The 22428-nt window shown below is 43.2% G+C and overlaps 2 protein-coding genes across 3 annotated transcripts in view; one reads left to right on the top strand and one right to left on the bottom strand.

The window, feature by feature from the left end:
- The first annotated feature begins 328 nt into the window (after positions 1–328).
- Positions 329–13543, top strand: YEATS4 (YEATS domain containing 4). Its single transcript, XM_083182509.1, has 7 exons — positions 329–608; positions 1863–1982; positions 4160–4226; positions 4324–4418; positions 11679–11771; positions 12560–12647; positions 13145–13543. The coding sequence occupies exons 1-7, from the start codon at positions 558–560 to the stop codon at positions 13312–13314; spliced, it is 684 nt and encodes a 227-aa protein (XP_083038635.1). The 5' UTR covers positions 329–557; the 3' UTR covers positions 13315–13543.
- A 6970-nt stretch (positions 13544–20513) lies between these two features.
- NUP107 (nucleoporin 107) overlaps positions 20514–22428 on the bottom strand; it is a 49485-nt gene continuing 47570 nt past the window's right edge. For both annotated transcript variants that reach the window (XM_083182508.1, XM_083182507.1), the window contains exons 27-28: positions 21936–22103; positions 20514–20768 (exon numbers count right to left, since the gene is read on the bottom strand). In XM_083182508.1, the coding sequence (XP_083038634.1) occupies positions 20661–20768; positions 21936–22103 (276 nt within the window). In that variant the 3' untranslated portion in view covers positions 20514–20660. The remainder of the gene's footprint in view (positions 20769–21935; positions 22104–22428) is intronic.

Here is a 22428-nt window from a genome sequence, read left to right as displayed (position 1 = left end):
CCGCGCCCGCAGCAGTAGTCAATAAGTAAGCCACATGACATTGGTGTATTTTCCTGGGTGTATTATATCTGTGCCTTCTGCGTCACTCTGCATAAGTCATGGGCTAGGAAGAATAAGCCAAATGAGTGCAGATATAAATGTAACAATAGGCACTTGAATACATGTATTACAGAGGCTACACTGACTTTTCTGAAGCGGTTATGCCCACTTTTTTGGTGCATGGTGATAACAGCCAGCCAGCCAGCCGTACAACGGGCATTACGTCAGCGCGTGGCACCACCCCTTGCTTCAGTCCTGGGCGCACCCGCTGCTCTGACAACGGGGAGGGAGCCTGGCCGGACCGTACCATTTTCACCAAAAGAGTAGGAGGGGTCGGAGTACTGCGGGAGGTTTGCATCGGGAATGCGCTAACGGCCAGAACCGCTGAAAATCCTGGACTGGTCCTCGCAACCGCCGCTGTCTTCCCGGCACTGTTTGGTCGGTTCCCGCGGTGCGTGACGCTGGCTCTCCCGTGAGCTGCCCCTGCCCCCTCCCCGGCCGCCTCCCGCTGCTGCAATATGTTCAAGAGGATGGCTGAATTCGGGCCGGACTCCGGTGGGAGAGTTAAGGTAAGGGGGCCGGGACCCTCCTGCACATCCAGCCGTGGCAGGGTTTCCGTGCCTCAGTGGGCTGTGCCCGGGGCTTGTCTGCCCAACACTTGTGCAGGAGCCACTGCTACTAGTGCCGTGTTCTCGCTGCGATCTCTTTCTATGTGCAGCTGGCACTGTGCGTGTGCCCGGGCCCTCCATCCCCGCGTGCGGGGGACCCCCTGACTGTTGACTAGATAAAGAAATTATATTTCTGAAATCTAGTACAAAAAGTATGTGCACTTAAAGGTGCCCATACACGCACTGATCCCGGCGTGCGTTCTGGGCTAAAATAGCATTGATTCGCATTGCATGACTTGTGCATACAATGTGATGAAAAGCAAGTACAAAAAGTATGTGCGGGACTATGTAAAAACCGGACCCGTACCAAACTCCGGACCGCCGGACAGGACATCAAAATCTGCAGTCCGGAGCTTGAAAGGTCCGGTCCGGGGGGGTGTCTTGTCGGGGGGGGGGGGGGGGTTATGATAGCTATCACCAGGGTCATGGGGGAGGGGAGATTAACAGCCTCCCGGTGTGGTCCGGACCGTCCGGTTTTTGCTACATGCCCGGACCATACAGGGAGGCTTTATTCTACCCCCCCCCCCCCCCCCCCCCTCCTCCTCTACCTGGTGAGAGGTGTCACAGGCAGCCCCCCGGACAGGACACCCCCCGGACTGGACGCTACAAGCTCCAAAATTCAGAGTTTGATGTCTGGTCCGGCAGTCTGGGGGTTTTGTCCTGGTCCGGGTTTTACCCATACCCAGTATGTGCAGCACTAAAGCTGCCCATACACGGTCCGTTTAACAGATCCGTTCGGGACTTAAATAGTACACATCGCATGCCGTGTGCATGCGATGTGATGAACAGCTAGTACGTGCAGCACATACTTTTTGTACCATATGATGAGATGCGCGGGAGCGCGCATCTCATAGTACAGAATGGACGGTCCGGGAACGGACCGTCTATGGGCAGCTATACTTTTTGTACTGTGTGATGAGGTGCCGCGGGAGCGCGCACCTCAAAGCACAGATCGCACCGCCGGGTTCGGTGTGTATGGGCACCTATACTTTTTTGAGATGTGTGATGGGAGCGCGCATCTCATTGCACCCAGCAATGGAAATCCTACTGCTGATGGTTTTTCAAATATCAAAAATATTATCTATGCTTTTGAATGTAAGAAGGAAACTTTCATCACTGAGAAACACCTTGATTTTACTGTATTTTTCTTTATAGGGAATTACAATTGTAAAACCTATAGTCTTTGGAAATGTGGCTCGATATTTTGGTAAGAAAAGAGAAGAAGATGGCCACACTCACCAATGGACTGTTTACGTGAAACCCTATCGTAATGAGGTACCAGTAACACAGCTTATCTGTATTTTGTTTAGGAAATCTTACTATAACGCTGATGTAGACTCAAATGCAAGTTAGATGGGTACATATATGTCAGTTGGGCACCCACTAAGCTATTTGCTTAGTTTTCCACGACCCCTCGCGGGGCTCTCCACACTATATAAGATCAACTCCATGCCGACATGGATAGTATGGGTATGAGCGTACTAACTATAGTGGGCGCCCAACTAACGTGTAATAACGTTTTGTTGTGTGCACGGACATAAATGTGTATATTTTCTTTCTGTCAGCATACAAAGCTTTAATTCCCTAGCCTTCCTCAATATCTGTGATCACCTGCCTGTACTTGGTCTGCAAAAGTCATGATTGCATGTACCCATAACTCTGCATAGCCTGCTATACTGCTGACATACATGTACTGAGTGCGCCATTACAGCCTATGTACAATTTCTTAGGTGATTCTTGTTGTATGTGTCTAAATTGCTTTGCCCATAGACCAGGGGTTCCCAATCTTTTTCTAATCACGGCACCCTAGAGTATCAAAATTTTTCAAAGGCACCCCATGGCCCCAAAAAATATATATCAAATTAAGTAGATTGTGTTTAATATGTGCTTCTTAGGTTCAGTTATGTGGTAAAGCGCAGGATTTGGTTCTGATTGTACACATTTTATGATTGGCAGCCACCAGCACTGGTTTTGTCCAGAAATAATTGATCATAAATAATTTGATCGGTCCTGGACAACCAACCCGAGGCACCCCTGCAAGTGTCCCGGGGCACCCCAGGGAGCCTAGGCGCATAGTTTGGGAACCACTGCCATAGACTCTTTTGTGTTTGTTTTTGCACTGTGCATGCAAACTGTTCAGTACAAGATCCATCCGCAAAACTGTAGATATAGGCCACTAATATACTGTACTGTAGGGTGGGTCTTCCCACAGCTAATGGTGCTGCTGTTTCTTAGGGAGTCGTCAATTCACAAACCACAAAAACAACACCCACAATAGAATAAGCAACGCTCAAATAGTTGATGCAATGCATAAAAACAGTATTTTAATAAATGGGCTAATACAATATATCTAAAAAATTGCTCAGGAACTTAACTGGCACTTCAAGGTTAACACCTGTACTGGATCATATAGGCAGGTCCGTTAGAGTAAGAGTATATTCCCAATAGTCGTATATTACCACACTGGTCACCGCTGGAGGAAGGAGTCTGGAGAAAAGTTCACTAGGTTCAACATCCAGGTGTATAAGTGGGGTAGCTTGATGAGTGTGGGGCAGCACTGATGGTGTAGTGGTTAGCATTACTGCCTCACAGCACTGAGTTCATGGGTTTGAATCCCACCATGGCCTTAACTGTGTGGAGTTTGTATATTCTCCCCGTAATTGCATGGGTTTCCTCCTGGTACTCCGGTTTCCTCCCACAATCCAAAAATATACTAGTAGGTTAATTGGATCCCAACAAAATTACCCTAAACAATGTCTGTATGTGCGTGTGCGTGTACATGTGGTAGGGAATATAGATTGTAAGCTCCACTGGGGCAGGGACTGATGTGAATGTTGAAATATCCTCTGTAAAGCGCTGCGGAATATGTATGCGCTATATAAGAAACTGTTAATAAATAAATGAGTGATGGTACCATATAAATGTCCAGAGAACGTAGCAGTCCTTGTCGATCGTTCCTGAGAGCACAGTTCCAGGCCTTTAACAAAATAGCTTCCTGTGAATAAGTACACTTAAGGTGCCCATACACTAGTAAGATTTATCTTCAGATCTGGCTGGTTGGAACAAAAACATGGTTATGGATGAGTGACAGTTTGTCAGTTTTCCAGCATTTCCAAGCAAATGGTCAACTGTCATTTGCTCTCATCCATAACCATGTTTTTGCTCCAACCAGACAGATCTGCAGATAAATCTGCGTGTGTATGGCCACCTTTACACTGGTGCTTTTGTAATTGTGAAATGTTAGGATTATCCCAAAATTTTTCAGTCAATAGTAGATAAAGAATATCCACTTGGAAACCTTGTTATAAACAAAAAAAATGTATAGACTGTCACTAGGCAATATATTTTGCGGTGTTTTACAGTTGAGGTGGTGTCCCTATGGAGGTAATTTAAAGTATTACGGTGAGTCCTATTTATTCATTTATATAATACATATATATCACTTATTTCAGGATATGTCTGCCTACGTGAAAAAAATTCAGTTTAAATTGCACGAGAGCTATGGAAATCCACTAAGAGGTAATTTTCATCTATCTTTCAGTGCGTGTGTGTGTTTTTTTTTTTTTTTTTTTTTTTTTATTATAAATAAATTGACCTTTTTCTATTTTAATTATAGTGGTAACAAAGCCTCCTTATGAAATTACGGAGACTGGCTGGGGAGAATTTGAGATAATCATAAAAATATTCTTTATTGATCCAAATGAAAGACCAGTAAGTATTTCCCCAATTACATCACTGTGTTCCATACTCCTATACGTTTATGGTGTATTTTACATGCTTACATACATGTAGGCTATACTTTGGCGGCATTGTGTAAAATATAGTGTACATATATAGTACGGTCCATAAATATTAGGACATCAACACAATTCTCATATTTTGGACCCTACACCACCACAATGGGTTTGAAATGAACTGTGTGTGTGTGTATGTATGTATGTATGTATGTTTATATATGTGTGTGTGTGTGTGTGTATATGTATATATGTATGTATGTATGTGTGTGTGTGTGTGTGTGTATATATGTATATATATATATATATATATATATATATATATATATATATATATATATATATATATATATATATATATATATATATATATATATATATATATATATATATATATCAGATGTATCAGTCTGGCACTCCCGGGGTGCTGGTGCAGCTGCCGTGGGTGCCCTCTGGCAAGGGGGAATGTAGATCTCTGCTGTAGTACAATCAGCGGCACTCCGACGGACTGGTGTAAAGACAATTTATTGCACAATGGTGACCGACGTTTCGGGGACAACACTCCCCGTTTTCAAGGTGTACAAGACAATATGATAAGGAAAATAGGTACCTTAAATAGTGTGTGAAGAAAACGTGAACCCTCCTCTCAGCGTCCGTCTCCGGTGTTCAGCCCGGCTTCCGCCGACTTCCGCTGACGTCACCGGGTGTGGGGGGATTGTTTCCCTACATCCGTGCCCCGGTGACGCTTCTGGCGTCTGCTGGTTACCTAGGTGATCCGGCGGACGGTATCTGCATAAGAGAGTGTGGACATATTTAGGAGAATACAGATGATGCGTGAAATTATTGTTAAAATATGACATAGTGTATCTGGCCTGGATCAGGCATTATATATATAAAGTGCTAATAGTGCTGTGTGAAAATAATAACATCACTTTAAAAGCAGTACGGTGGTTGGCACTCTGTCCATGTTTCTGCTGGTCAAATTATTATGGTTATAACTCAGATAATGAACATATGGTTACCCAGGATTGGCTAAGAGTGTATAGGATTATTTAATCTATAAGAAAGATGGTTGTAGCAGTCCTGGTCCGTGGTGAATACTTGCGTGAGGGTGGTTGGGTAGAAGGGGGGGGGGGGGGAAGAGAAGGGGGGAAAAAAAAGGGGAAAAAAAGAGGAAATGGATGCGCAAGTGGGGCCGACATATCTGTGTCGGTTAATCCAGACGAGGTCTTCAGAATAGAGGTTTTGTATGAGGTTTTATAAAAAGATATTAAGGGACAGTCTCTCATTGAGGCCCACCGGGCTGCAGGAATCCAGCATGAAGATCCACTTCGTTTCCTTGCGAAGCAGGATTCCTTCTCTATCACCGCCTCTTCTGCTCCAGGGGACATGGTCTATGATGATGTGTTTTAAGTCCGACAATCTATGTTTCATAGCCACGAAGTGCTTGGCCACGGGTTGATCCACTACCTTGCCGGCAAGTGCGTTTTTTATAGCCGAGCGATGAAGGGCCATCCTCTCCCTCACCGATCTTATGGTTTTACCCACATATAATTTGTGGCAGGGGCGTGTGATTATGTAGACCACGTGGGTGGACTGGCAGCTGAGCACGTGTCTGATCTGGAATTTCTGGTCGCCCTTGGAGTTGGAGAATTCCTTGCCGGTGATCATGTGGGAGCAAGTTGTGCACTTCACACATTTGTAGCATCCCGGGTTTTTTTTGAGGAAGGTGTCGGGCTGTGCGGTTTGTGCAAAGTCGGAGATATCGTTGTGCACCAGAAAGTCCTTCAAATTTTTGCCCCTGGTGTAGCACGCCATTGGTCTAAGATGTTTCAGACCAGGCAATTCACCGTCTGTGGTGAGTATGGGCCACAATGCTCTGGTGGCTCTGGGGATGACAGCACTTGTGGTGTTATATTTTGATATCCATGGAAGGGTCTGTTCTTGAGAGCGAGGAGTTGGTTGTAAGAGATCTTCTCTTTTCATCTGTAATACTTCCTCTTTCTGTTGCAGTAGCCTTCTTTTGTGGTACCCACGTGCTTCAAACTTGGCAATTTGTTTATCCAGCTCCATCTTAGTGTTGTTCGGGTCATTGCTGATTCTGGCCACCCGGATCATTTGTGACCTGGGTAATGCCTTTATCAGGGCCCGTGGGTGGTGGCTGTTATGTTGAAGCAAGGTGTTCTTGTCTGTGGGTTTTGAGTAAACTGAAGTGCGGATCTTGCCTTGGCTGATGGACACTTGCACGTCAAGGTAGTTTAAAGATTCTCTCGAATATTGTGAAGTCACTTTGATAGGTGATTGTCTCTTATATATACCTATATATATATATATTTTTCGAACGTAATGGGACAAACTAAACAATCCTAAATCAAACTTTCACTTTTTAATACTTTGTTGCAAATCCTTTGCAGTCAATTACAGTCTGAAATCTAGAACACATAACCATACGCTGGGTTTAATCCCTGGTGATGCTCTGCAAATGTCTTCAGTTCCTGCTTGAAATGTATGCTCAATTGGATTCAGGTCAGGTGATTGATTTGGCCATTGCATAACATTCCACTTATTTGCCTTAAAAAAACTATTTGGTTGCTTTAGCAGTATACTTCAGGTCATTGTTCATCTGCACTGTGAAGTGCTGTCCAATGAGTTCTAAAGTATTTGACTTAATATGAGCCGATATTATTGCGCAAAACACTTCAGAATTCATCCTGCTGCTTTTGTCAGCAGTCATATTATCAATTAATAAAAGGAAACCAGTTCCATTGGCCGCCATGACACTAACACCACCTTGCTTTACTAATGAGGTGGTATGTTTTGGATCATGAGCAGTTCCTTTCCTGTTCTATACTCTGTCCATAAAATGTTGTTCCAGAACTGTAAAGGCTTTTAAAGATGTCTTTCCTTTTTTTTTTTTTTTTGAGGTTCACCAGTGGTTTACATCTTGTGGTGAACCCTCTATTTTCACTCTTGTGAAGTCTTCTCTTGATTTGTTGACTTTGACACATATACACAAACAACCTGGAGAGTGTTCTTGATCTGGCCAACTGTTGTGACGTGTTTTTTCTTCACCAGGGAAGTAATTCTTCGGTCATCCACAATAGTTGTTTTCCACGGTGTGTTTTGGTGTTGCTGAGCTCTCTGGTGCGTTCTTTCTTTTTAAGAATGTTCCAAACAGTTCATTTGGCCACACCTAATGTTTTTACTATCTCTCTAATGGGTTTCTTTTGATTTTTTTGCCTAAAGATGGCTTGCTTCACTGAAAGTGACAGCTCTTTGGATCTCCTATTGAAAGTCAACAGCAACAGATTCCAAAAGCAAATGTCACACCTGGAATTAACTCCAGACGTTTTACCTGCTTAACTGATGATGAAATAACGAGGGAATAGCCCACACCTGTCCATGAAATAGCTTTCGATTGTCCCATTACTTTTGGTCCCTTAAAGTGTGAGGCACATATAAAAACCTTTGTAATTCCTACACTGTTCACCTGATTTGGATGTAATACTCTCAAATTAAAGCTGAGAGTCTGCAGTTAAAGCACTTCTTGTTTGGTTCATTTCAAATCCATTGTGATGGTGCATAGAGCCCAAAATATGAGAATTGTGTCGCTGTCCCAATATTTATGGACCTGACTGTACATGGCTTGATTATACCCTGCAGTACTTCCCTGTAATGCCAGCTTTTTTTAAATTTCAGGGTGTCTCACCTACCCATTTTTAAAAATGTGCTCTCACTGAAGTGTCCCAGATTATTTTAGCCATTATCTTTTTCTTTCATATCTTTCATAAAATCGTTCAGTGCGTATGCACAATGTCGCTCAAAGGGAATTGTTCCCCAAAGTTTTTCGTCTTTTTCATATCTTCTAGTGTGCATGGTCCTCCTATATTCATACCTCCCCAGCGTGTGCCAGGAATTTGGGGTCATGGCCTGCAAATCGTGTTGCTCACGTGGGGCCAAGCCCCCTGTTTTTGTCTCTGGGGGGGTATGGCCAGCACTCTGTGAGCTCCTGGCCATGCCCTCAGCCCCTCAGTCTCCGGGAATAGACACTGTGTGCACAGTGTCTGTTGAATGCTGCTCTGCTCCAACATCACTGGGCAGGGGGGGCTCCTGCCCACCAATGTGGGACACTGCTGGCCTCAAGTGGGATGTGGGACCGCCCCCAAAAAAGGCTATGGTCCTGTGAAAATCAGAACAGTTGGGAGGTATGCTTTATTGATAACTGGCATACAACTCATTAGTGGAAATTTATTAAGATGGGCAACCAATCAGGTACTATCTATCTTCTAGAAGGTTCTAAATAAGTAGATTCTGATTGGTTGCCCATAGCAGCCTCCCATGTGAAATAGAACTCCTGTCTTAGTAAATTTCCCCCATTGTATCTGTAAACCTGGATGGAGATAGATATAGAAATTGTAGGGATATCTATATATTATATATGTCCTCCTATTTTATTTTCAGAATACTCATTTTTCTACTATGATTTCCCCATGGCAGCCATTACAGTGTGATGACTTCCCTCTCCTACCGCTTAAGCAAGACGTTTTCTAGGGACTGCACAGTTACTGGTTTATTGCCCTGTTCCTCCTCTTCCCTTCTCCTAGTTTAGACTAGAGAAGTTTGTTTTGTTTGTTCTCCGGGACTTCCCTCATGTTATTCCCAGCTATGCTCTTCTAAACCGCTGTTCTTTACTACACACTGAATTTACTACATTTGGAGTGTGGCCTCCTAGAACCCTGCCCACTGTCATGCTGCTACTTAGGTGGGACCAAACAGGTACTTTGGTTACCAGCACCCTTCAGTATGCATAGTGCGGAGAGTGAGCTTCTTCTGTGCCGAGAAGTACATCATCGGGAAACCAGGATGCATGTTACATTATGGCAGTTTTTGGTAAGCAGGACTGATCCAGGATAAACAGCATCGTGAAGTTAAGATGATCAACATAGAAATCCCTGTCTTAATGGGCAGACAAGGATTTAGTGCAACATCACTCTCGCAGCCCCAGTTTTAATATTAACAGCAGATGCAAGTTCTTCAGGTTAGGATGCTCATTGGGCAAGAAAGTTGGTCCCTTAAAGAAAAGTTAATGTTTATACAAGGGATGCAAGAGCTGTTTGAAAAGGCAATAATTTGTTTTCAAGATAAGTTGAAGGGCTAGATCTCGGATTTTCTCAGGCAATTTAACTGTGGTTTAATCAAAAAGGCGGTACCAAGGGCTGTGGGAGACTTCAAGTAATAAGACTTGGCAGAAAAGCATTTAAATTTCATTAACCTGGGAAAGAGATTTTCTCAGCAGGATGCAGATTCTTCCTAGAGAATAGAATTTGCTCACTGAGGTATTTTAGTGCATTGATGGCACATTTTGGTGATCCAGAAGTAGATCTGATGGCAAAACACTTAAATTTAGAGGTTAGAATCTTTTCTAGATATTATCTACCCAAACCAAGAGGAGTGGATGTGTTCTCCAGAAGATTGATGTTCTCACTGGGATATGTGTTCCCACCTTTTCCCTTAATTGCTCCTTTCTAAAGAAGATAAGTAAGGAACTAGCAGACACACTAGCAATTCTTCTATACTAGCTGGGGAGAGTTTGGTTCGTGACAGGAATGATATTAGCAATACAGGAGCTATGGGAATATTGACACTTACTTGCTCTATCAAGAACTGATATTCAATCCAAATCTGCCTGTCAAAACTCCATTTGATGGTGTGGATGTTGAGTCAAAAGTTAGAATGCAAAGGCCTGTCTGATCAGGTAATCCAAATTATTTGACAATAAAGAAAGTTTCATCACAAACATATTATAAAGTATAGAGTAAGTTTATTGAATGGATGGGATCTGTTTCCAACCTTTATACAAACCTAAACATCAATGGTTATGCAATTTCTGCATGACTGGTGTTTATAAGGATTGGCGGTTTCACCTATAAAGTGGAGATTGCAGCCCTAAACACCCCCATACACAATAGAAGATCCCCGTCGATATTGGTGGTGGTGCATACACACTTGCTGATGCCAGCTCCAAAGTGAGTGATGGCCGTGCTGCCACTGTACATCATTAACGACCCACTCCCTCGTCCAATCATATTCGGATGAGGGAGACCTTGTTAACGAGGACCTCCCTCGCCCAAACATGCTGGAAGGGGGAGGGGCTCATCAAAGTAATCGTTATCTTCTAATGTGTATGGGGCTCTAATTAAAATATTCTGCCAGGCCCTTTAAGGAGGATTTGTCCACAAATTGTTGGGATTTGAAATTAGTCCTGAATGCTTTGATGGTATATACGTTTGAAACCATTACAGGACGCTACTTTCAAATTTCCTACAACTTTTCATGTATTTCCTGTGGCTATCACTTCAGCAAGAAGTGATAGCCACTTAATGAACTACTATCCTTATAGGTGAAGGAACATTACCTTAATATGAGGTGGATGAGGTGATGTTGAAAAGTAATCCAACCCTTTTGACCAAGGTGTCTTCATTTAAATAGTATATTCTCAACCTTCTCTCCTCAGCCGAAAGATTGAGCCAAAAAATGTAATATGCTCGATCTCTTGAGAGAGGGAAGCATTTTAGGAAATCTAAACACTTATTTGTCCTTCTTTGTTTTGTTCAGCAAAACAAATAGAAATGATCACCTTTGTGTATTTGCAGTAATTTCTTCGGGAACTAGCAGAATTTTCACTCCCTCAACCTGGGCAGTGGAGACCTCATGGGCTACGTAGGTTCAGGCATCAATGAAAGATATTTATGTGGCTGCCCCTTGGTCTTAGTACACACATTTATGTGACCGCCACTATGGAGGTCATGTCCTACAAGAAGCTCTTGCACAATAAATAATATGATGTCAGCATATATGTGGTAGTCCTGCCTGTTTTCCCTTCCTATATTTTGCTTTGGTATATCCCACTGTTATGGCTGCCATGGGGATCGTGGAAGAAATTAGCGAATTATGCTATCAGATAATTCCATTTCTTTAAAGATGCCCCATGCCCTCCCATTGTATTGTTTCCAGGGTCCTTTGAATGGAGACACTCGCAAGACAAAGGGGAAGGGGAAGAGGAAGAGGAGGAGCAGGGCTAAATACAGCAGGTGGGTGGTTCCTAGAAAACTTCCTGTCTTAGCTGTAAGAGAGATGTTACCATATAGCAGCTATTATAATGGGATATCTCCTAAAGAAGTGCTTTATCGGTGAGTATAATTAGCTAATTTGTTTTTCTCCATTTAAAACTCCTCAGGTTACCTTGTACCATTTGCTGAAGCTGTTTCAGTCTGACACAAATGTGATGTTGGGGAAAAAGACCGTTGTTTCAGAATTCTATGATGAAATGGTAAGAATATCAGTTTTTGCAAGATGTTTTCAGGATATATTTCTGTAGATTGTTGAACTTTATCTACAACAAAAATACGTCCATCTGTCCTTTTATGTATGCTGCATGGGAAGTTAGCACATTGGTCCACTTAAAGAGAAGCAGAAGTAAAATAATCTCTCCCCATTCCCTCTCATAGCACCTGTAAGGAACGCTACCATTGTTTACATTTAAGCAAGGTCCCAGGCCTGGACCTTCAAATTACCTTTATTGGTTAAGTTCTGTCCATTTTGCTAAGAAAAATAAGTGGTCCTTCTTTGCCACAGAGATCAGTTGCTATGTCATTACTGGGACAGCAAAGAACATGTTTAGCATGTTACAGTAACTGAAAAGGTCTGGGGCAGTGGGAAACTGTTGTCTGTGATTTTGTAAGGTCTCGTACACACATGGCGTCCAAGTGGGTCCTGTTCAGCCGGACCCGCTTGGCTGGAAAGGGGGGAGGGGTCACACACAGGTGAAGCCGGATCCTGTAGAACAAGATCTGGCCACTGCCGACCGGATTTCAGGAGGAACAGTGCGGCACTGTGTTAACACATAGCCTTTGGAAGATGTAAAACAGTATCACGTTCCGATGATTTTACTTATTAGTATATGAAACAGATATCTCTTTTTGCTGTTGTATGGAGAATACTTGGCATGTTATCTGATAAATTGAATATACACTTGTGGTCCATAGATTATTGAGTGGCTGCATTTATGCACCTTTTTAAATAAGCCTGTGAAGCTTAACTGTTTGTTATCACCTGTAGATATTCCAGGACCCTACCGCCATGATGCAGCAGCTTCTGACTACATCCCGCCAATTAACCCTTGGAGCATATAAACATGAAACCGAATGTAAGTCTTGTATAGCAAGTAAAATACCATTTGATTGAATATAAACAAATTCCCTGATATTGGGGTTTTATATAAAACTAAGCCATTGCTGAAGTTAAATTTTAATGTGATTTTCCCTTCATCCATGGGGGACACTGGACAATAAAGTAATAGATGCTTGTTGATCTATATTCCCTTGTGAATTCTGAAATAATGATTTATTGGTAAGCACAGAAGTCCTGCTGGATGCTTTATTTGTGTCAATCCATACTTTCTTTAATATCTAGCAGAAAAAGTGAAAACCTAAAACACCAGAAAAGACCTCTGTTGAAGTACAGTAAATTCCAGCACTGGCTTTTTGGCTCATTAGCAGGTGGTGGCGTCAGAGGGTGCAGACAGTTTTTGAAAACAAATAAATAAGTTTTGGCATGATTGCTCTTTCTTGAAGATCATTGTAAGTCATATAAAACAATGTCTGATCTCTAAGGGTGATGCAACTTCTTCTTTTTTTTTGTTAGTTCCAGATTTGGAGGCAAAAACTAGAGAAAAAGTTGAGGCAGCCAAGAAGAAGACCAGTTTTGAAATCTCTGAACTAAAGGAGAGATTAAAAGCCAGTCGGGAAACTATAAACTGTTTGAAAAATGAAATAAAGAAACTTGAAGAAGATGATCAGTCAAAAGAAATATAAATGACAGTTCTTGCTGAGCGTTATGGATGACTGGACACAGACAGATTTTTTTTGTTTACTGTAAATATTTTTTTTTAGAACTATTTACCAACTAGTATTTACTTTTTTGGATTCTACAGACTTTATTTCTTGTATTTGATACCTTATTTTTTTTCTATACTTGTTCACAAAGGAGACCCCATGTAGACATGCATTAAAAGCAACAAAACCTGTCTTTGGAGAGAAATAATCTAATGTATGTTATTATTTTGAGTTATGGGTTTATATTTAACAGACTTTCTGTCAGTGTTCATTGACTGAATTGCTCTTAATCATTTCTTGCAATTCAAGTCTGGTATCTGGTTTGGTGTACTGCTTTTGATTATTCCAGGATGAAAGGCGAGGTATATGTATTTTAGAATTGCTCCACTCACCGCATATTTCACAGCCTATTGCCTTGAGGATAAGACACATAAGGCCAGATACCATCCATGAAACGTCTTACATCTGTTCCTACCAGTGCAATACAAGAGGAGGGAGCTCGCACTTGGCTGATGTGACCTATAATCTATATCATATCCTCTTACTTGTCTGTTTAATGTCAGGTGTAGGGGGTTTTGTATGTCAGGCTTAATATTTTACATATTAGATCTTGAGCCTATCATGTTACAAATGTAATCCTGTTGGTGGCATGATGTGGTCAGAGGACTGTGTATAGGAAATAATCCTATTTTTTTATGTATTTCTTAAGGGTTCCTGGTCCTACAGGGTCAACATCTGGGTTGTAGGTGGATCTAGAGGACTGGACCCAGATTATTCTCCAAAGCTTTAGGCTTCCCAGCATGCCTGGCTCCTTTCCAGTATAACCCCGCCTCCAAGCTAGGTCACTTAGTTTTTTTGTTGGTGCCTGCAGGAAGCAGGTGCACCAGTGCTTTTCTCCTGGGATTGCCTCGATTAATCCCAATTTATTATTATTATTTTTTTTCTAGATTTTACTTTTTGTATTTCTGTTTTTACACCTCCTGTCACCTCCCAGGGGCGCACGCAGGCATAGTGGATGGAAGAGGAGCCCAGTGCAGCACTGCCAGAGGGTAAGCATTCTTTCAGAAAACAGAAATCACTGTCCCCGCTGTGGCACTTAGGAGATGGTCCACAGCGCTGCCGTGGACACTGCCCCATGAGGCAGGAACTCCACTAGAACAGCAGGGCTATGAGCGTAGGCTGCAGATCAAATCCCCATAAGGGAAATCGATCTCCATTTTCAGCAGCCTCCGTTGGGGGAAGTTCTGCACGGGGGGAGGCAGTGCTGGCCTGCAGTTCCTCCCTTCAACTTTAGATGCCAGTTCACATTAGTGCTCTTGCCAACTAGCTGCAGGTTTGTGCCCTCAGACACTGGCAGCCATCTTCACAACGTTGTACAGGCTCCTGGAACACTGGGCACAGTCTCCCCTGTAAAAGTGTAGCCTGCTGACAGGTTTTTACTGCACTCGCTGTCCTACCCTGCCACTGGCATATGGTGTAGTTGACCTATTTACAGTAGTTTGTACTTTTATATTGTACTGATATCGTGTGTGTGTGTGTGTGTGTGTGTGTGTGAGAGAGACTGACTGTGCTGACTTTACTGTCCTGCATTTCTCCTGTGTATATTTTGCTATCACTGTGTTCACCTGGGACCAGGTGTACTAGGAGAGTGGTAAAATGTCATACCACTCGAGGGTCACTGTCAAGGCATAGAGCCTCACATGTGGCTAGTATCCCGGTTGTTGCTGGCATGTCTAGTAAACAGGAATATTAACTGGCAGCTTCCCTGTTATCTGTTAAGCACATTATGCATGATAGCCTCTGTATGCTAATTATTCTAGGGGAGGCAGAAGTTTGAGGAAGATATCTCCTGAGGGGGAGGAGGATAGATCTGTGACTGTGGTTAATGTTACAGAACAAATAACCACGTTACATGCAGTACCTGTGGCAAAGAAAATGGATGTGTTTAAGTCACAGAAAGTGGTTAGGTCTTGAGTTTCCACACGCTGATCACCTTATAGAAGTCAGAACGGAATTCTGGAAAACTCCGGGGGGAAAAATTCCCAGTGCCTAAAAGGGTAGTCTCCCAGTATCCACTCTTGGTAAAGGTTTGCAAACCTATGCAATAGTTACGTGTGAATCGCCGGTGGATTCACACGTAACTTGCCTGGTTAAAGCTTCTGTTTTACCTGTCACTTCAGCAGCTTGAAACAGTGTCAGAAATCTGTGTTTAGCCTAATCGGTGCAGTGTACATGTCTACTATTGCAATGTCTTTAGCAGCAAAAGCAGTGCAGGATTGAGTTAGTCATTGAGCCTGAACTACTGGTGGATGTGTCACAGGAGTGTGTATATTACACGTTAAGGAGGCTGTTGCATAGAGGTGTTACCCTTCTCAGGGGAAGTCCTCTTCGGAGAGGAGCACTATAAGATTGTGGCCTTTCTGGCGGTGGCCAAAACAGTTTTTTTTTTTTTAACTATCTTCTACTATTACACACTGGTGAAAAAGGTACTACCTTTCATCCCTAACGATAGGCTAAGGTTTTTGGCTGACAGGCTTGGCTATTTTTGCCGGATCGACTTAAGTCTAGACAACCTTGGTCAGCTAGACAGCCTTCTAAGCCTGACAAAACCACTGCCTGACAGTGTGGGTTTACCTCTGGGGGACTCAAGGGTGGGAGGCTGATTTCTCTACTACACACAGGAATGGCTCAGGACAGCATTCGATGCCTGGGAGAGCGAAGTTGTGTCCTTCAAGGGGCGTCTCTCTCGACAGTTTATTCCAACACACCTTCCAAAAGATCCACAAGACTGCTTGCTTACAGCAAGTGGTGGAATCTTTACTTCAGTCCAGGGTGATTCTACCGGTGCCTCCGCATCAGCAAGGACAAGGTTGTTACTCGACCCAATGGGTCCTATAGACCCATACTAATTTTGAAATCTATAAACAAAATTGTGAAGGTGTCAAAATTCCGCATGGAAACTGGAGGACCATAGTGTTGGCAATGGAGTCAGGCGATTACATGGTATATCTAGATATCCAAGATGCCTATCTGCATATTCCCATTGTTCAGTCACATCAGTGGTTTCTCTGCTTTTCCATCCTACTTCAGAATTACCAGTTTCAGGCTCTCCTGTTTGGGTTGGACACAGTGCAAAAGATAATGGCTGTCATGACTGCTTCTCTGAGATTTCATACTTGGATGATCTCCTGTGGCTAGCGACCTCAAGGGAGACACTACTCCGCCACCTTCAACTTACCAGGGACTTTCTTTTAGAGTCATTGGTGGCTGATGAACTGGAAAAGTCATCTCTGGTTCCGTCCAAGCAGATGTTACATCTGGGAGCCCTGCTGAACTCCAATACCCAGTGGTTAATACCACCTTTGCACAAGTGCCAGCGGCTATAGAATACGATTCACCAGTTTCTTCCACTTCCTAGAGCAACGTTACATCAGGCCATTTACATTCTCAGCCTGATGGTGTCGATATTCGACATGGTCAAGTGGGCGCAATTTCATTCCCGCCCATTGCAAAGGCTGATTCTGACCAGGTGGGACGGTCGGCCTCAACACCTTAGGTTTCAAACAATGTGCTTCACAATGACAGCATGGTCATCATTGATCTGGTTGACCAACAAAGTTCATCTGACAATAAGATGACCCTTTTGGATTCCATAGTGGGTTTGGTACTTATATGTTAGTTGGGCGCCCACTAAGCTATTTGCTTAGTTTTTCACATCCTCTTGCGGGGCTTGCTACGATTCAGGCTCGGTGGCTCGCCACACTATATAAAATCAACTCCATGCCGACATGGATAGTGGGGGTATGAGCATACTAACTATAGTGGGTGCCCAGCTAACATAAGTACCGTGGCTTCTCTTCACCACAGATGCAAGTCTGGGGGGGCAGTAGTAGAATCCCGGTCCTTGCAAGGCAAGTGGACTCTGACAGAATCAAGATTGTTAATCAACATATTAGGACTGGGAGTAGTCTTCAACACACTACAGTCTGGACATGGACCGGTCTGCCCTGCAATCAGACAATGCCACCACTGTAGTGTACATAAATCACTAAGGAGGTACAAAGAGCGTATAAAAGCCACAAAGGAAGTATCCATACTTTAGTGGGTGGAGTGTTATGTACCAGCCATCTCAGCAGTGTTCCTCCTGGTGCTTCTAAATTGGGAGGCTGACTTCTTAAGTTGCCAGGACATATACTCAGGAGAGTGGTCCCTACACCCCAAGGGATTTCTGATAATAGCCAAGAGATGGGGAAAGCCAGACGTGGATCTCATGGCGTATCGCCACAACCACAAGGTGCTGCTGTTTAGGTCCAGCGATCCTTGCACGACATTCATAGGCTTTCTGTGGATCCACCATTTCAGCTGCCTCCATGACAGGATCTGCTCATTCAAGGTCATTGCTTACATCCGGACCTGAATTGGTTAGCTTTGATGGCGTGGCACTTAAGATTGCTGTCTTAAAGAGTAAGGGTTTCTCTGACAAAGTAGCTAAGACTTTGTCATAAGCCAGCGTCAGAACAAATTTACTATAGGATGTGGCACACCTATTTCTTGGTGTAGCTCTAAAGGTTATGATACCAAGGTGTTTAAGGTTGTGAGACTATTGGCCTTCTTACAGCGTGGCCTTAATATAGGCTTGCATCTGGCATCCCTTAGGGTACAGGTCTCTGCTTTGTCTGTATGGTTCCAGAGACGAATGGCATCATTGCCAGATATACGTACCTTCTGAGATACTCAGGCTCCAACCACTCTACACGCCTCCAGATTCTCCCTGAGATTTGTTCAGTGGTTCTTAAGGTTCTGTCTAAACCTCCATTGGAGACATTGTCCTTGGTTGACTTGAAATGGCTAACCACTAAGGTGTTTTTGCTGTGCTAGGAGGGTAGCAAATTTGAAGCTTTATCCTTTCACTCCCCAGTCTTGTGTTTTACACCTGATCAGGGCTGTCCTGCAGACAAAACCTTCACATTTGCCTAAAATAGTCTCAAATTGTCATATTAATCAAGAAACTGTGGTAACAGCACTTAATTCTTTTAAACAGTCTTTGGATGTGGTGCGGGCCCTTAGATTTGGTTTGATTCACATAGATAGACTATTAGATGCTCAGATTCACTTTTTGTGTCTATGTGTTTCACAAAAAAAGCATGACCTGCTCAAACAAATGTTAGACTGCTGGATTAGACTGGTCATTGCTCATGCATATGAGCAGGCCGATTTCTCTTTACCTACTTCTATTTCAGCACACTTTGTCTGTGGATCGCTCGTGAGCTGCAAGTCATGGCGTTTCTGATGAACAGTTGTGCAAGGCGGTAACGCAGTCCTTGGTCTATACATTTCCGAGGTTCTATGCCACATTTGCTTTCCAAGATACTACTTTCAGTTCTTTTTCCGATCCCCCAGGCATCTTCCAACCCGTAATTATACAGCTTTGGGACAGCCGATGTTAACCCTGTGGGACAAAGGACCACTGAAGAACCTACCTTCGGTTAGTTCCTTTTCTTCAAGGTGTCCACTCTGACACGCCTGATGTAATGGTGGCATACGCAACCATGGTCATCAGTCCCTTTCCTCTCTGTATGAGTGAATGTATTACCATGCCCATAATCTGTCTTCTTTACTTCACTTCTTCCTGCTGGGACTTGTTAGCTAAACTGGGTGACCAAGCATGGAGGCAGGGTTATAGGTGAGACAGGCATGCTGGGAAGCCTAAAGCTTTGGAGAATTGGTGACTGGTTCACTGCATCCTCCTACAAGTCCAACACCCGGTGGGCCCAGGAACCTCAAAGAGGGAGTTAACCGAAGGTAGGTTTACCATAACTCCTTTTTATCAAATCAACCTATCTGCTTTCGTCAGCAGTCATAGGGAAGTAACTCTAGCTGGGACATGATTGTTAAGGGGGCTGCTTCTGAAAACAGTTAGCATGTTTACCATATCCCTAATAGAATTCTGACTGATGGCATATTGTGACTGGCATCAGGATCCTGCCACAATGGAGAGTCATATGAAGATTAGGGTTATGTTGTGGAAGGATAGGCTGTAGGGAAGGGTATACTTACCAAATTCTCTTTCAGATTCCAGTGTCAATATTCTGATTGTCAGCAACCCGTATGCCTTTGATCTATATATATGCCTGGTTCTTTGTATGTATGGGAATAGCAGGGCTCAGTCAGCTGTTGCACCGGCATGCTATGTGTTTTGTCAGTTGCGGATACTTTATGCACATCTTGCAAAGCAGAGTAATAACGGTCACACATGCTTGCAGAGGTTATCACAGACTGGGCCAAACTGGCCTGTGCAACATGCTTTATTTCTATTTTTGAGCTTTCACACCTTGAAGCTGTAGGTCTTGGTTGTGAATTATCCCATGTGTGTTTGGGTAGTGATCAGTTAATCCTTTAACTGCAGTAGTGGTGTCCAAACATGGTCCTCAAGGCTGCCCAACAGTATAGGATTGAAGGAGATTAGTGCTTAGACACCAGTAAATTGATAGTTCAGCCCAGTTTGATTTTGCTATATATATGCACAAATAGAGACATGCCTAAAAACCATGGACTGTTAAAGATTGCATTTGGGAAGCACCGGGCTTCAGGTCAAGAGGAACACATTTTGGCACAGTGCTTGGCAAAATCAGTATTCTGTCTCTTGAAAGTATTCTTTAAAAGTAATATATCAACTTCTGTGAAGAAAATAAGGTAACAAATATACAACCCTCATCTGAAAAACTAAAATAGAATGGAAACATTATTTCAAAACATAGCATATACTGTAGGGTAGAGTTCACTTAAGCTCAAGGAGATGGTTAGGAGTGTGGTATGGAATGCATTGTCACTGTTCCACAGACAATTTGAATGGCTTTGCTTGTTTGCTACCCCATAGGATACCTAGTACTTTTAAGCCTACATAGCAAGCATTAATATCTTGCATGTCAGATATAAATATGCTACATCCAGAATACGGAAAATTACAGTAGACTTCATACCAATAAAAGACAAAAGCAGCACAGCATAATTACCAATTCAGACATTACCAATGGATTTGTAATAAAGGTTCCATTCTGTGACCAACTGCAGTCCATAACTTGTATTGTGGGTTTACTTTTAAAGAATTCTGAAAAGCCACAGAAATGCTTTATTACTTTATTATCAAAGCAGCCATTATTTTAAAAGTATCAACAAAATACAAAAAAAAGAAATATTTTTATTAAGCATTTTCAGAGTTTTTAATATGAAGTACAAACTTTTTTTTTTTGATGGCTAAAACAGTCTACAAATATATGTAATGAATAGTTTTGTACAAAGAGCTGATCATTTCACGCAGCAGTGACTTACGACTGGATTTCATAACCTAAAGGATCTAGTTGCATGTCTAATAACATAAGAGACGATTCTCTCAGCTTCTGCAGCACCTTCTTCAGTTCAGACTTTGAAAACACCTGTGAACATAATGGAAACTTAATATTTCTCACCTGCAGATAGGACTCGTTCCTGTTAATAAAATCTGGCGACAACTGTAGTGTAATCATGAGCAGTTCTCAGCTTTATTTTTTCATTATTAATTTGGAGTTTGCAGGTGAAGGGACCATGACCAATTCTACTGTATCAACCCCTTCAGCGGTGAGTTTTTCTGGGGGCAGGAGTACCCAAATAGGACAGGTTTTTCCTGTCCCAGAAAAACCGTCCACTGATGGGGTAGATGGTTCCCAGCGCTCGCCTCCCCTCCTGTGAACTCCTCCAGCGGTCTTTAGCGGAGCTCCCCTGCCAATCATACAAGCACACTGACCGGCAGCAGGCTCGGGGATGTTCGGGGCGGACTCGGGCGCCCGAACGATCCAGGGTCCCCCGAACCGTGCAGAACATCCCTGAGCCTGCCGTCGTCTCTCCCGAAGAAATGGCGGCGGCAGGGGAGCTCTGGCGTACGATCACCGGAGCGAAGGTGCGGCGGCGGGGGGGGGGGGGGGGGTGTTTCGCAGCTGGTGCACACCTGTAGGTTTGTGGCATGGCCAGAAATTTTCCGGGACTGCCCGCTGCAGCACCACAGCATGGCCTGGAAAATTTATGGGACTGCCACTGAAGGGGTTAAATTCACTACTTTGTCCATTATCTCTCTCTCTCTCTATGGGCCCATGTAAAATGTGCAGAGAGAATTAGTTTTTGGTGGGGTTTTCTTCAAAGTGAGATCTATATTGCAGTGTAAAAATAAAGCCGTCAGTATTTTCCCTGCACAGAAACAAAATAACTCACCCAAATTTAATTCTCTCTGCACATTTTAAATCTGCCCCCTGCAGTGCACATGGTTTTATCCATCTACGAAAGAATTTGCCAGAAGGAGTGAACCAGAATAAGGCCCTATGTCTAGTGTCCATTAGTCCCTGAAACACTGCCATTTGCAGGTAGAGTGTGAAACTACATCTTTTTGTCACACATGCATAAACACAGAAGGTAGCAGACTAGCTTTCGGAGCTTTTGCTTCGAGCAGGCTTACTAGTACTTGGATATGTAATAAGATGATATGAAGAACCAATGGGATAAAGCAGTCCCTCAGCAGAATTTGACTGTAAACATGCACAAGAAGGAACCATGAATGCGTATTAGCTACCTACCTTATATAACTTTTGATTTTCAGAGGAGATCACATCAGCCAGTCGGAGACAATCCTGGTATTGCTTAGTGTTATGCAGCACGGTGTGCAGCAAGAAGCACATCATTGGCAAACAGAGACTCCGTAGTCGTTCCATCTGCTGTTTACGTTCTAAATCCTCCTCTGCATCCTAGTAAAACATACAATAAGTGAGTGATATAGGAGATTACATTTCTATGTGAATTTAGTTTATCTGGATGCTTAACTAACTGCAGATTATATATAGAATGGAACCAACATGAAAAGGTGGTCACAACACTGAAAACGAGGTCTGATCGCATTTTCCATATGTGCAAAGCTGCAGAGGGCTAAATTTCCTGGATATTGTACCCGATAAGGTAATGCCATCTATAGATGTTGCCTAAACAAAGCTTCTTTGAGAAAAGTGTCCAGAGAGGGATCCCAATGACCTCCTCCAAGGCTTGCGAATGCCCAGGCCATAAACCCGGAAGCAC

Source organism: Crinia signifera, chromosome 4 (genome assembly GCF_055691185.1).
Source record: "Crinia signifera chromosome 4, ASM5569118v1, whole genome shotgun sequence".
Classification (NCBI taxonomy): Eukaryota; Metazoa; Chordata; class Amphibia; order Anura; family Myobatrachidae; genus Crinia; species Crinia signifera.
This window is presented reverse-complemented; position numbering and strand designations above follow the sequence as displayed.

Coding starts and splice junctions, on each gene's coding strand:
- YEATS4 (XM_083182509.1), top strand. CDS start 558: ATGTTCAAGAGGATGGCTGAATTCGGGCCGGACTCCGGTGGGAGAGTT. Junction 1,983..4,159: donor TGAAACCCTATCGTAATGAG/GTACCAGTAACA, acceptor CACTTATTTCAG/GATATGTCTGCCTACGTGAA. Junction 4,419..11,678: donor TTGATCCAAATGAAAGACCA/GTAAGTATTTCC, acceptor AAAACTCCTCAG/GTTACCTTGTACCATTTGCT.